This window comes from Bombus impatiens, unplaced genomic scaffold, assembly GCF_000188095.3.
Source record: "Bombus impatiens unplaced genomic scaffold, BIMP_2.2 scf_0113, whole genome shotgun sequence".
NCBI classification, from domain to species: domain Eukaryota; kingdom Metazoa; phylum Arthropoda; class Insecta; order Hymenoptera; family Apidae; genus Bombus; species Bombus impatiens.
In genome coordinates this window covers 62,838-76,385 of record NT_176532.1, presented here as the reverse complement: position 1 = coordinate 76,385, position 13,548 = coordinate 62,838, and the positions used below count along the sequence as shown (strand labels likewise).

Sequence of the window (13,548 nt, the reverse complement as noted above, 5' to 3'; positions counted from 1 at the left end):
CCCCGGAGATGCCGATTCGTGCGAGAGTTTAAAAATACAAGACCGGCATTATTCGCCGGTCCGCCCACGCGTCCGCCGACGAAACTGCGCGCTCTCGCAACCGTGAGAAGAATTCGCTCGCGATCGAGAAACCTTCTCTCCTCCCTCGATCTCCCTCCTCCCCTGTGTCTACCTTCTTCCTCCTTCACCCCCTTTTACCTCCCCCTTCTTCCTCTTTTTTTTTTCTTTTCTTTCTCCGCTTTCTCATCTTTCGCGTGTACCTTCTTCCACTTTTGCTTCTGCTTCTGCTTCTTCTTCTTCTTCTTCTTCTTCCTCCTCTTCTGGTACCGAAGAAGGTTCGTTCGTTCTCTGCCTTTTTACTTACTTCGGGACCAGCCGACGCGCGCTCCTCCGCAACCTGCAACCGTAAACGCGTAGAAGGGGTCCAGGGGCTGAGAAACCCCTGGGAATCGTCGAAATAACCGGCCGATCGTATCACGGTCCATGTATCCGGTTCTACTCGTGGAAATAACAAGTTACGTCAAAGATGGATTGCGGTTACGCTGATAATTATTCGGGGATACTGGTATCTCACCGTGGCCATCGGGAACCGAACGTACGAGAAGCTTCTTTCTCGCGCCTTCTCCCCCTTTCCGCCACGTAAGTCGCGCCGTTTAAATCTACCACCGCGTGCTTTCCAGAATCGAAACTTTTTTCCATGCTTCCGTGTATGAAAATCAACGAGTGGATTTACATGTTGCATTTATCAACCGTTTATAGACTAACGATCGAATCGTTTGCAACAATAAAAATTTAGTTGCCGCGTTTCAATCGTATTTATCGATAAAGGAAAGAAGATACCATACTCACAAGCGCAAAACTTTATTCGCTACGAATATTAATCGACTACAAATTTAAAACACTTTCGAACATAGTCCATTAGTTTGTTTATTCAAATTACTGGAAAGTTATATTTCGATGAAGAGTAGCTTTTAGTTAAAGATACGATATCTTGGAATGTTTGCTAAATTTTGTTGCGAATTCTACAAGTAGAATAATACAATGCGACAGTTACGAAACGTAGAATATATATATATATATTTATGCTTAATGAATCACGCTGTGGACGTATTCCAACGAAACCTCGCCAGAATTCGAAATACTTGAAACGTTCGATCGGTCGTCGATCGAAAGGAATAGGCGAGCACGAAACGAGTAACGAGCGGTGTGGTAGACGCACGTCGAAAGGTGCAGGAAACGAGCTTTGCGCGCGTTTATTTATGTACTTGGACACGCTACGCAAGAGTAAGCATCGCGATCGCAATGTCGGCCTCTATGCTCGTTGCTTTGAACATAAAGCTTAGCTCACACACGCGGATATTCGACTGCGTAGTTGGAAATACTCGCGTATTTTTATATCGAAAGAGGAAAGTCGCGCGAGTGAGGATATCGCGGTTATTTCTGTGCGTGGTCCGTTGCACGACATTTTTATTTCGTATCGGCTTCCAGCGACCGCCTCATAACGACGGAATAATGCCGACCGTATTTTTAGCCGCGCCACGGTGAAAGTTTTTCCACGATTGGGTATCGCGACGTGGTCACGCTCGCTTCTAATATATTCGAATCGACGAGATCGCCGATGGTGGAGAACCGCGTTGATCCAGATAGTTAACCCTAACGTTTTCCTCCGTATGACTCAGAATTTTAATTACGAGTCAAATGTTGGAATAGTTTCGTCAGCCATCGTGCTTACGTTTCAATAGTTCTCGCGTATCGCGCTCTTCGCGCGAGTAAAATATTTCAAAATTTGGGAAGAGAATATCCGAAGGTACGGAAACGCGAGCAAGAAGCAGAGATACCGCGGCGAAGTTAAAGAGACGTTGGTCGAGTAATTAAGTTACTCGATACTGATAATTACGTCAAGTATTTTGAAGTCTTTCGAGGTACTGGTTGAATAACGAATAAAAATATCACGACGTTATTGGGTCGTTGGTTGGTAATTCATGACCTGGTTTCGGATCTTAATATTCTTGAAATCGACGGTTACAAGAGTATTACATCGCGCCGTCTCGTCGTTCGCGCTTCTCCTAACCTTAATACATTCGATTATTACTTAAACGTAAAGAAGCTACGGTAGTTCTTATTCGACGAGTATCCAGAAAAGTAAGAGGATCGTTTCCATCGATCTGAATCGGGGCCTTCGATTAACATACGTACATAGTCGTTTTCGTATCTCCGTGGACGTCGAAGAAGGAAAGTCAGCGCACGTGAATCGAGCTTAACGCTTACCTGTCCGCTCGTTTCAATGGTGTACGCAGGTGCATTTTACCTCGCTGCTGGCGATACTCGGCGGAGGAGAGAGGAAAAAAAAAATGCTGGAATTCGCTATGACGCACTCCCACGATGTAAACTAGTTTCACGGCGGGCGATATCTGTAAATAGGGAACGAGATCACTTCGAATTCGACCGGTCTCTCGTTAGCGATTCGATTATATTGCCGAGGCTTTTTGCGATTAAGGTGATCGCTCGTGGCAGCTGCTGCATACGCTCGTGATTCATCCGAAACGATTTCACTCGTCGAAGAATTTATCTCGCGTCCAATAGCTTCTTTCGATCTTTCCAGATCTAATTTCTTTTATTTCACATCCGTTTATCGAAACGAGATTGTAGTTAGCGTCCGATTAAATGAACACTCGCGAACCGAACGTACTTACGCGGACGTGAATTTCTATTCTACCGAACAAAAAATAAAAAAAATCATCGACGCGGTATAAACGAAAAATTATTAATCGGATATTTGCAACTGCGTGAAACACGCGTCATTAGGCTTCCGTTGTCATTCTTTTTCTTCTTTTCTTTTTTCTTCTGGATGGACACGACGTATGGCAAAGTCGTTCTCATCGACCCTGAAGGTTGGTACTCGGTCGTGCACAGCCTTCCACGACCGGACGCCCTTCAATTGCTCGAAAATAAGCTGATTGGTGAAACCCTGCCAGTGGCAACAACGCAAGTGTACACTGCCTGTGAACATTGTTTCACACTCAGACAGCTCTTCAGAGAAGTCAGACCTTCGACCTTACGCCTTTTAATGGGATTGATATAAATGTTGCCTCTTGTCGACCGCCAATTTTCTGGTCTTATAAATATACAGTAACTCTATGCCTGTAAATTGAAAGCCATTTGAAAGTTTTAAAGAATACGACAAAGATATGTGTTTAGCTAGAAAATCAGATACAAAATTAATTCTGCCAACACGAGAATAATCGACAACGCGCGTAATTTAAAAATCGCTCTCCTGTAAAAAATAGCAAAGAGATTTAACTTGTCGTATTATTAACCCTGTAGTCCTCGATTCCGATTATGGCGACAGATTTCAACTTTCACCTGCAGTCACGAAAAGAGAAAAAAAGAAAGAAAAACTGCAGAAATAAAGAAGAAAGAAAAGCAGTCGCTTATTATTATACGCATTCCTACGGACGAATTCGGCGGTTGTTGGGGCAGGTGCAAAGCCAGGAATGCGAACCATGCAACGGGAAGAGCAATGATTTTTTATAGCGCCTTCGAAACCGCTTTAACGGTTCCTCTCTGGTCTGAAGCGAAGCTACGCAAAAATTCGTCGGCTTCGCGCGTAAAGGAATCATCGTGGTTTTTCTGATTTCATCGGTACCACGCTCTTGATCGCTTTCGTTGCGTAACCGCACGATGTGTGCGTGTATGTAATTGATTACGTCTCGTAACTTGTTCTGAGAACAATGCCGCGAGATGCGTGAGTATAATTAAGCCATCGACTCCCGGTACTCCTCCACGCGATTCATCCGATCTGGAAGTGTCGACAAAGCTGCTACCGCGATTATTGCACCGTTGTCGTCACAGGCTACGGTTACTTTCCCAACCAGTCGTAGTCTACGCGGAATTTGAAAAAATTCAAGAATTGAGAAACCAACGCGTGGGTAATTGGATTCTTTTAGAATTTCAAAGAAATCGATCGGTGTCTTCTTTTCTACTAAAATTCTTCCTTAGAACGAAAACCTTCGTATTTTTCATCGTTGTGAAGGGTTTCATTCGCCAGCGATATGCTCGAACGATATGTTCTATCGTGATCTTTCAGAACCTAGAGCGATCAACTTGAGCATTTTTTATCAATTTCTCGATTTTATTACACAAGTGCACGGTCGATATTCGATATTCTCGAAAAACAGATTTCTCGTTACGGAAAATCATTCGCCGTAACACGATCGCGCGAATATGTAATATCAGATTCGATCTTTCAATATGCGATCGATCGACAACATACATAATCTCGAAACTGTTTTCCCGTGAATAATAGGAAATGCAACTTGTCGCGTTTTTTTCTCCATAGTCGTCACATGCTATACCAATATAATATTGTGTACTGACACTATCTTCTACGAAGAACAGACACTTAAACAGAAATCATAAAAGAATTTATTGGTTGTTTTGAATCGACGAGATTATACCAGTACCAACTACCTGGAAAAGTATTGTTTGTTTGCATCGAGATTTGCATAATAAGGTAGCGCACACGCCGCTTCGTGCTGTGTACAAACGCGAGCCGGATACAGCGTGAGAGTGTCGAAGGAATGCTCGCGAAGAACCGGGACACATCGCGCGAGTAACATTACGAATTGAACTTTAATCGACGTTCCTGCCGGGCAGAAATTTATTCCGACGCGAAAGGAATACCATCGAAAGTCGAGAACCGAAGAAAATCGATTCGTGCGCGTATTATGGAACACTATAACTAACAATAAGCTGAAATATCGTGACCATTATCGTAACTCTTTCCTCTCGCTAATACCACTACGTATAATACGCTAACTTTTATTAATATTCCGATGCCACGGTGGCACCGTATACGAGAAATTATATTTATCGGTATTTATCCTATATTTATTAATACATAAAAATATAAAATATAAATAATAAAAATAGAAATATCTAGAAACGGTTCATCAGGATCAAAGAATCTACCGAAAGAAATGAATTTATTTCGTTTCTATTTCGCCCGATGTTATTAGCCAGCGAACGATCAAATTTAACGGATATGCCAAGCGCATACGAAATATCGTTGCAATTGTCAATCGGTTACCGTACGATCGATATGTTATTGTATATCATTCGATTCTGGTCCCGTGATTTATACGTCGCGACCACAGCGTTCGTCGTCGTTGGGACGAGAGTGAATATTCATGACAGCAGTTATGGTAACACAATTAGTTCCATTAAACCAGCCGACCGAGGGCATTACTGGAAACAATTAAGTCATCTAAGTATGCTAACCTACGGTTCACAACGACCGCCGGCCGCTCTCCCGTGACATCGTTCAATTATTGTAATTCAATATCGTATGACGAAAGATGGCAGGCCTTGTAATACGTGTTGCATAACGCTTATGATGATTACGCGAAACAACCATAAATTTGCATATTCCATCGTTGGAGTTTGACGTTTGATGTGGTAATCCGATAAAAACGGGTTTACAATTAAATGAAATTCCTTGTTGGATTCTTATTTTAGATCAGTTATAAATTTGTGTGTTCCATCGATTGAATTAAAAAGTTGTGAAATAATCTTCGAAAAATGTGACTTATATTTTTGCCTCGCGATCTTCGATTCGACATAATCGCCGATTTAATAGAATCTCTTCGCTCGATGTTCGTTTCAGATCAACAATGATCCGAACATGTTGCCAAACGTAAAGCTGGTGATGCGATGGAGCGACACGAGGGGAGAAACCGTGGAAGCCACCAAGGCAATGATCGATATGATCTGCGACGGGGTTGCAGCCTTCTTTGGACCAGAAGGCTCGTGCTACGTTGAAGCCATAGTCGCTCAGTCCCGCAACATACCCATGATTAGTTATGTAAGTACTTCTAACGCTATTTAAGACAACGCTTACTCTGCAAACTGTCTCAACGAAACTGGATTTTCGTTCGACGGTTCGTTAATTCCACGCTTAGTCTAGACAGCAGACGTTTCGATAGCTCAGCTTTTTTTTTTATATATCCTACATAGATGTATTCGAACAAATCGATACTTATCTTGAAAAATATTTAAGTATTACGTCAGATCGTAACATCCAACGTGTCCAATTTTGTTATATTAATTTTCTAACGTTCTAATTTCAATGTTTTAATCTTTTTATACGTCATTTCATACATTGTTGGAAAACTGCGAATTTCCTGTACGTATGATCCCAACTTTTCAACTCTTACCGAAAGAAACAAGTAAAAGAAAATTCAACCATTTTTTTAAACGATATACAGTATGATTCGCAAAAATATTAGAATATTCATTAAGATAAGAAGTTTAGGGAATCGATGTAACAAAATCTGACACACCCATACACACACATGATTTTTGTAGAAAAAAAGAAGGAAATCTAGCAGTGTTCGACTAAGTTTCAACCACATTTATGATCCTCGAGAATTGCATCCCTCTTATAAACGCATCTATACTTCGTTCTTAGTTCCTTTCTCATTCCAAAAATTTCATTCATTATTTTCTCATCTACCTGTCAAATATTCCGCCGATACTAAAATAACTCAACGATCCGAAGAATAGCAGCAGTCGCCCTAAAATTACCTAAGAATCCTTTTGATGTCACGTTAGTCGATCTTTTCCTGATCGCGGGTGTAGGTCTAAAAGGTTTCTTCGTTCAAAGGCGTGAGAACGCGGTAAAAGAGTAGAGTGCGGGGTTGTAAGGTGACGAGGAGGAAGGTAGCGTCGAAGTTGTCGAAGAGGTAGTGGTGGTTAACGAAGACGCGGGGGAGGCGGATGTCCGCCGACAAATTGAACACCCGCGGCGTGACAATATAATTACGGGTTGCTTCCGCGCGCAGCTGTGTGCGTTTCGAAGCTTTCGTCCGTGCGACGTTAGGAACACGCGATGCCAGCCTGCGCTTCGGGGCTTCGATCGACCGCCTGAAAAATTAGCATCCTGCCTTCCTCTTGGACCCTCCGCCATGCTTCTTCATCCTGCTTTTCGTTTTACAGTATATAAGATCGCTCTCGCGTCGAAACTTACCGAAAGCTTTTTCTAACCGAGTACTGTCGGCGATAAAGACGTAAAGAAAGTGGTAATTTTACCATATGTAATCCGGCCTGATGAACTATCTTACTCTGATTTTTCGTTATCGTCCTTGCTTCAGATAGCTCGGGAGTGAAACTGAGAGAATTGCAAAGACTGGAAGTCACTTTTCTCCGCGTTTTGATATAAACTCCGAGATAACTCGCAATATGAAATAAAAAACAGCAGATCGATTCCCATGTACCAAAAAAAAAAAAACAAAAAGAAAAATACCCTTAGTATTCGATCATTTGTCTTGATTTAAAATTCGAAGGAGGAAAGTACGGAAATTAGATGGAATTAGATTTAGAGAGCAGCTGCATCTGGCTTCGAGTTACATCCTGCCTATTAAGGTCTAATGGGAATTCTATCATCGTTTCGCTTCATAGTTTCGAACGGGTCTTTTGTAACTCCATGGTACTTAAGATCGAGCCACGTTAGTCCTAGGTTGAGCCTTGAACTATGGCTATCGAAGCTATCTTAGGTCCGAGTTATCTGGAGCCCGAGATATCTTAAACCATAGATTAACCTAGGTCCGAGGCTCGTAACGCAGTCGCCTGAACAGGATCTAGAAACGCATCGATCACCAGGCAAACCGAATCGAACCGGTTATACCCGATCGGGGTGGACACAAAGCGCGTGCATTCGATTCGGTGCCCCCGATCGAAGCCTTCGTGTCTTCCTACTTCGAATCACCTCCATCATAGTCTCGTTCGCGGTTTTTGACCGAGCACGAGCTCACGATCGACTTAAATCATCTTGACTCTGAGCTATTCTAGGCTCCAACAGTCGTAAGATTAGACCTCTGATCCCAGTTAAAATACTTGGTGGCGGATGACGAATGACCGATAGGCTTGCGTTATAAAACTCTAAGTAGTACACTTTTTTTCTGGAATTTAACACTGCGTCGATCAATGTGCACCGGCGCATCACGAGCGTCAACTATCAATGCCAAATATATGAGAACCGTAACGAGAAACGTAAGAGAGAAACATAACGAGTCTGTATATGTGTTGACTTTCGTCGATAGTGTTACTTATTCTTCTGGTTTCTTATGCTAATTATGGATACGGAATTTCCATGCACGTGGATCTAAGGAGGATCTTGTAATCGTTTGGAGCCTATTTGCCTTGATGTTACGAGTCCAGCTGTTTAACGATGTTGTTGACATCGTTGAGAACCAGCCTGGCCATCGTATCAGCTGCTCGTGCGATGCCACTTGAATTCTTCTTTTGATCTTCTCTTTTTTCGATTCGCCTTTTACACAGACTTGTCGAACCACGATCAAAGTTCTACGACGAGGTAGGGGAATTTATTACGCAACTCGATCGTAGACTAACTAACTAGACGTTTCAAATATCTTCTACCAGATATCGTATCTTTCTGTCTTCTTTAAGACCCAAAAAAAGAAATATAATAAATATTACAGATTTATTTCGTAGAGCGTACCACGGTGACAGATACGTTGGTCGCCACATAAATAATCGATTTGAAAAGATAGAAGAGAAGTTAGATTACAGCGGCGTCGCGGTAGCGTCATTATGTCACCACGTTGTACTCTTTTAACATCCGGACCCATCGAAAAATTCGCCATCGACGATCATTCATGGAAGAAACGATCAGGAAACGAGTGCTTGAAAATGTGCGGTGCGTCCGCCAGTAGCAATTTATAAAAACACATGTCACGGATCCGCGTCTATTTTTAACCGGCTGATCGGTTAACCCGTCTGCTTGTACGCCTCGTTAATCGTCTGGAATCGTCCTCAGACCAGTCGTTTCCATGGAATTCGCCAGTCGAAAAGTAGCACATTGGAACGAATTCGACGGGTCATTTCTGATGTCCCACCTTTTGGGTAATATTCCGATCCCCTTCTCGATTAAAACACCGTTCACCATTGGCAGAAACAAAAAGAATCCTCTCCGTCGATGCTCCGTAGTTTTTCGACTCCAAAACGAAATTTTTGTACCGTGCCTTGTCTTCCAGTTACAATATGTTTACGAACTGAGAAAGAAATTACCGAATCTTCAAGTAGCTGGTGAATTTTCGTGAAAGTGCCCCCGATGTCTCCTCCGCGAATGGAGCTGAATAATTCACGGAAAAGTCAATCCGACGAAGTACTGTTATTAACACGCAATCCAAGGCAGGAATGTTTAATGGAAAATTTTCAGAATCTCAAGATACGTCGTGATCGTGTCACGATGTACGGTTCTCTTCTCGCAAATTTAAATTTAACTCACGCGACTCGATTACGCGACGCTTCGAGAGGAATTAAAGAGCTACAGGACAGCCATGGCGGAGACAAAGAAAAATGTAATTGTTACGAAAGGAATGGACGGTTTTGGACGATAGGAATAGACAAAGCAACGATCGCGCTACATCATCGACGAACTGAATCGTAGGAATAGTTTTCCTACTTGAAGACTTGGTATAGCATCTTGCAGGAGTTCGATGGTATTCATCGTTACATCGAGACATCGAGACAGGTTAATCCATATTTTTCCTGAACGAGACTTTTATAGCGTTAATTTATTAACCATAAGCTATTAACGATACAAAAGCGAAGGAAATAGGATGTTACATCGAATATTTTGCGCTCACATCTATTTTAAAAGTCAGCTAAATTACACGGTTCGTTGTTAACGATTAATTCGCACGGATGAAACGATAGAATCTTTTCCGAGATATTATCATTTCGCATTGAGAGATCTTACCAACTATTATAATAGTAATGAGGTGTATATGTGTTATAATCGTCGTGATAGTGCTACACTCCGTTGGGCAGAGATAGGTTCTGCTGCGAGTGTACCGCGCTTCTCTTCTCGTTTTAAATGCCGTTGGAAAGAAAAATCGGACTACGGTCGCCGGGATTTGAACCCGGGTGCCAAAACGTTCGTAGCCTAAGGCGCTAACCATTGCGCTGCCGTGGTCCGACATTAGTTGGTGTCGTCCGGTGGTATTTTGCTGTCGAGTGCCGCCATAGTAATATCGACGCTGTTTTTATTGTGAATTCAGCCACTTTTAGTCACTGGTAACGTGACGCTGTAGCAATAACAAAGCTCCGAGAGTATCCCTATGAACTAGCAGTTCCGAGTATTGCTTTACACGCGTTTTCAACCGTTTAAACTGTTTAAAGTGAGAAAAGCTGAAGAGCGTTTTCTCGATAGAAGCTGTAAGGACGCGTTCGAGGACTCTCTCGCATCATTGTACCGATTCGAATATGAGAAAGTGGTACGCGAACGTAAAAAGACCTCCAGACTAATTTATGTTAATCGGAGGCCGTAAGAAAATGAAACGGCCACGTGAGAACGGTCGCGCCCGTTTTGCCGAACGAGGAAAGGGATCGAAGGAAGTTGGCTTGCTGATGGCGAGTACGGTATTCTTTGTGCGGTAGTGGCTGGATAAATGGCCACAGGACGTGACCTTATCTGATCGATTATCAAGGGAGGTATATTTCTAGAAAATCTCTCTTCTCCGCTGAATATGAATTCGTTTATTTTACATATTTACGTAATAGCCCTCTTACACAATAATTTACCAACTAATAATACCAATGAATCGACAAATGACAATTTATCGGTTATAAATTTCTCCTCCATGATTTCACATTTAAGAAGATAATCGACTAATTTATAAATTGTATTAGTTGAATCGCGCAAAAGAATCCAGCAATCAAAATTTATTAATACCGATGACACGTAAAATTTCCTTTATAATGCGAATTGAATCGTTGGAAAGGAACCGAAGGATCACGAATTATCGTACTCCTTTCGTTCATCGATTCGAGCGTAGATCGGCCCTTGTCTCGCGTCCAGCGCGAGGGACGAACCGCGTACGAACATAAAGAGAAGCACGGGTTCTCGTTACTTTCACCTAGTTTCACTCGTTAGCGAGCCGAATGGAATCAGCCGCGAGACAAGAGGACCTCGTCTCTCGCTCGCACGCACCTCGTTCAATTTCGACGAGGCTCGCGCGTTTTCCTTCCGCCGGATGTTTACCGGCGCTCGCGTGTACGAACTTCCGTTGGCTTATTTTCTGCCTGGCGGCGAAGTATCCGCCGCGTCGCGCGGCTATTTCTGGAGCCGACCAGCGCGAAAAACGTGCCGCTCCCACGCGTCGCTTTGTGATCGTCGCCCTCTTGAAAACTGCAAGCTTCTGCGACATATGACTCGCCAGATCTCTCACCTTCTTTTTCTTCTGTTTCTTTCTCCGACTTTGCCCGCGACCTCTTCACAGATGGAACGTAACGTCTCATAGCGGATAAAAACGTTATTTATAGTTTATAAATGAACGTTGGCTGGAATTGCGATCGTTTTTCTTGATTTTTAATTCCGAGCCATGAACTTTTGTCTGTATTTCTTTAGATCGTACAGCATACTGCAAGTCTATTTTTCTTTATTTCTTAATGTTCGACGGTTCGTTAGGTTGTCACGAATATAAGTAATAATAATCGGTTTTTCGAACGTTGACGTAACAGTTGTCTGCAATTCGACGATTATCCTCCGACGAAAATACCATTCTGTCTTGTATTCTCAAGGATTGAAAAATAATTAAACGAATTTTAAATATATTTAAATAAACGAGCGTTGGAATAGAATTGGCGGAAGCGCGATAGTCGATGGGAAGTGAGAAACGAACGACACCAAAGGGGATCGCCCAAAGGTTCAAGAACGCAATTGGAAACCGGCATTCTTGCTATTCGATCTATCGGTTAAAGGTACATGGACGGACTAATCAATCCATTATCCACTTTTCCCCTATTCACGTATCACCAAAGCGAAATACCACGTGTCCGTGTCAAAGCCAGCCGACTTATCAACGCCTCATCGCTCGTTCAACCTATCGATCTCAACATTCCCGAGGCTGCAGCTGGAATTTTAAAGATCATAGCCCGCATAGTTGCGTTTCCCGCCTAGCTAAGCACAGAAACCAATCCACACGCGAATAATTCAAGAATCCTCCGAGCTCTGAACTCTCTCCTAGCGCATTCCTGCATACAAAATAGCCAACCACCGATACAATGAAGGAAAATACAAATCGTTGAAAGTCCTGCACGTCTGTTCGTCGAAACGAAAGCTTCGCAGGTGAACCCGCTTAACGTAGACCACCCCGTAACCAAACGTCTGACCATTTAAGCGAATAGCCGTAGGTGGACCACAGAGGCTGTAACAACCCGCCTATGCCACGACTCGACATCTCGTAACCAGAGTGTATATGCGGGTATCACGATCCAGTGGGAACTTTCGATAAGCGCGCCGACTCGCTCTCTCGTATGCTCGATCCTCTCGACTCGGTCAGCACGCTGCTCCACCACGCACACGCATGCACACGCGGGTCACTGCATCGAGGTTGGTGCAACCACCTGTTGATTGCACCGGCCACCGAGTCGATGACGTCTCCGCGGATCGGAAAATTGTCGGCACGACGCGCTCTCGTGTATACATCTTGCGGCTAGACGCACGCTCGGATATAACTACTTTCAAAAGAAAATTTAAGATTTACGAAAGCTTTGCGAAAGATTCAAGGCTTGGCCGAGTCGAAAGAACCGGGAATTTGAAAGATTTCTAAATCGATAAATTTAGAATTTAGAAAGATTCGCGTGTTGAAAGATGGAATATTCGAAAGCTTTCCAAATCGAATATTCGAAAAATTTCCAAATTTAGAAGGTTTCTGGATAGAAGAGGTTAAAGTTACATACTGCGAAACGAAATTGGTTGATTCCAGCGTTCTAGTTTCATTGCTAGAATTCTTAGTTTTACTATTAGAATGTACGACCTCGCTCGACGAGATTGATCAGTTTCGCTTCCGCGTTGCTTAACCGATACTTGACGATCGTTCGGCAGATTTCACGCGATTGAATACAGTTTCGTGAAATAATTTAATAATTGCGAAACATCATAGTTCGTATCGTGTTCTAGATCAACCAGCACCGTGATCTCTCGCAAACGTCTTCTATGCTCGTAAAGTATCGTCCAGCGAGATCGGCGAGAAATTCGAACGGTATCGATCCATTGAGATTGTAAACTAGAATGAAACGAAAGGAGAGTGGCGCGAGTTATCGCGACACCGTGGTAGAATCTCTGGCCAAGATTGCCGGCAATTTCGCGCGCGATATTCCCCGAGGGACCGCGTAAACGCCTCCACGTCGAATTACCCTTTTAGACCTTGCGTAACTCGATTTGAAGCGTTCGCTCGGCATGCGAGACTCGGCTGAAACCCGAGAGTTCGCCGTTGGTGACAATGTTCCTTTGAGCGGCCAAGAAATCGCCGTAAAGTCCTATTACCGCGTACGTAGAAACTGTACAGCGAGCCGTGTCCATAGCTACGGCGATCTCCCCGCCGTAACCTATAACGCGCGTCGTTCTCTCCTTCTCGCTTTTGGCTCGCTTTTACGCGAAATTTCCAATTCAAATGGCGCGTTCACAATGATGATAAAGTGTCGTGTGACGCCACCAAGTAAATAACACGAATTACAGATATA

General features: G+C 43.2%; 1 protein-coding gene across 1 annotated transcript in view; it reads left to right on the top strand.

Annotated features, from left to right (window-relative positions):
• Positions 1-13,548, top strand: part of LOC100747919 (receptor-type guanylate cyclase Gyc76C-like) — a 42,870-nt gene that overhangs the window by 1,371 nt on the left and 27,951 nt on the right. The window contains exon 2 of the mRNA XM_003486412.4: positions 5,666-5,863. Within this exon, the coding sequence (XP_003486460.1) occupies positions 5,666-5,863 (198 nt within the window). The remainder of the gene's footprint in view (positions 1-5,665; positions 5,864-13,548) is intronic.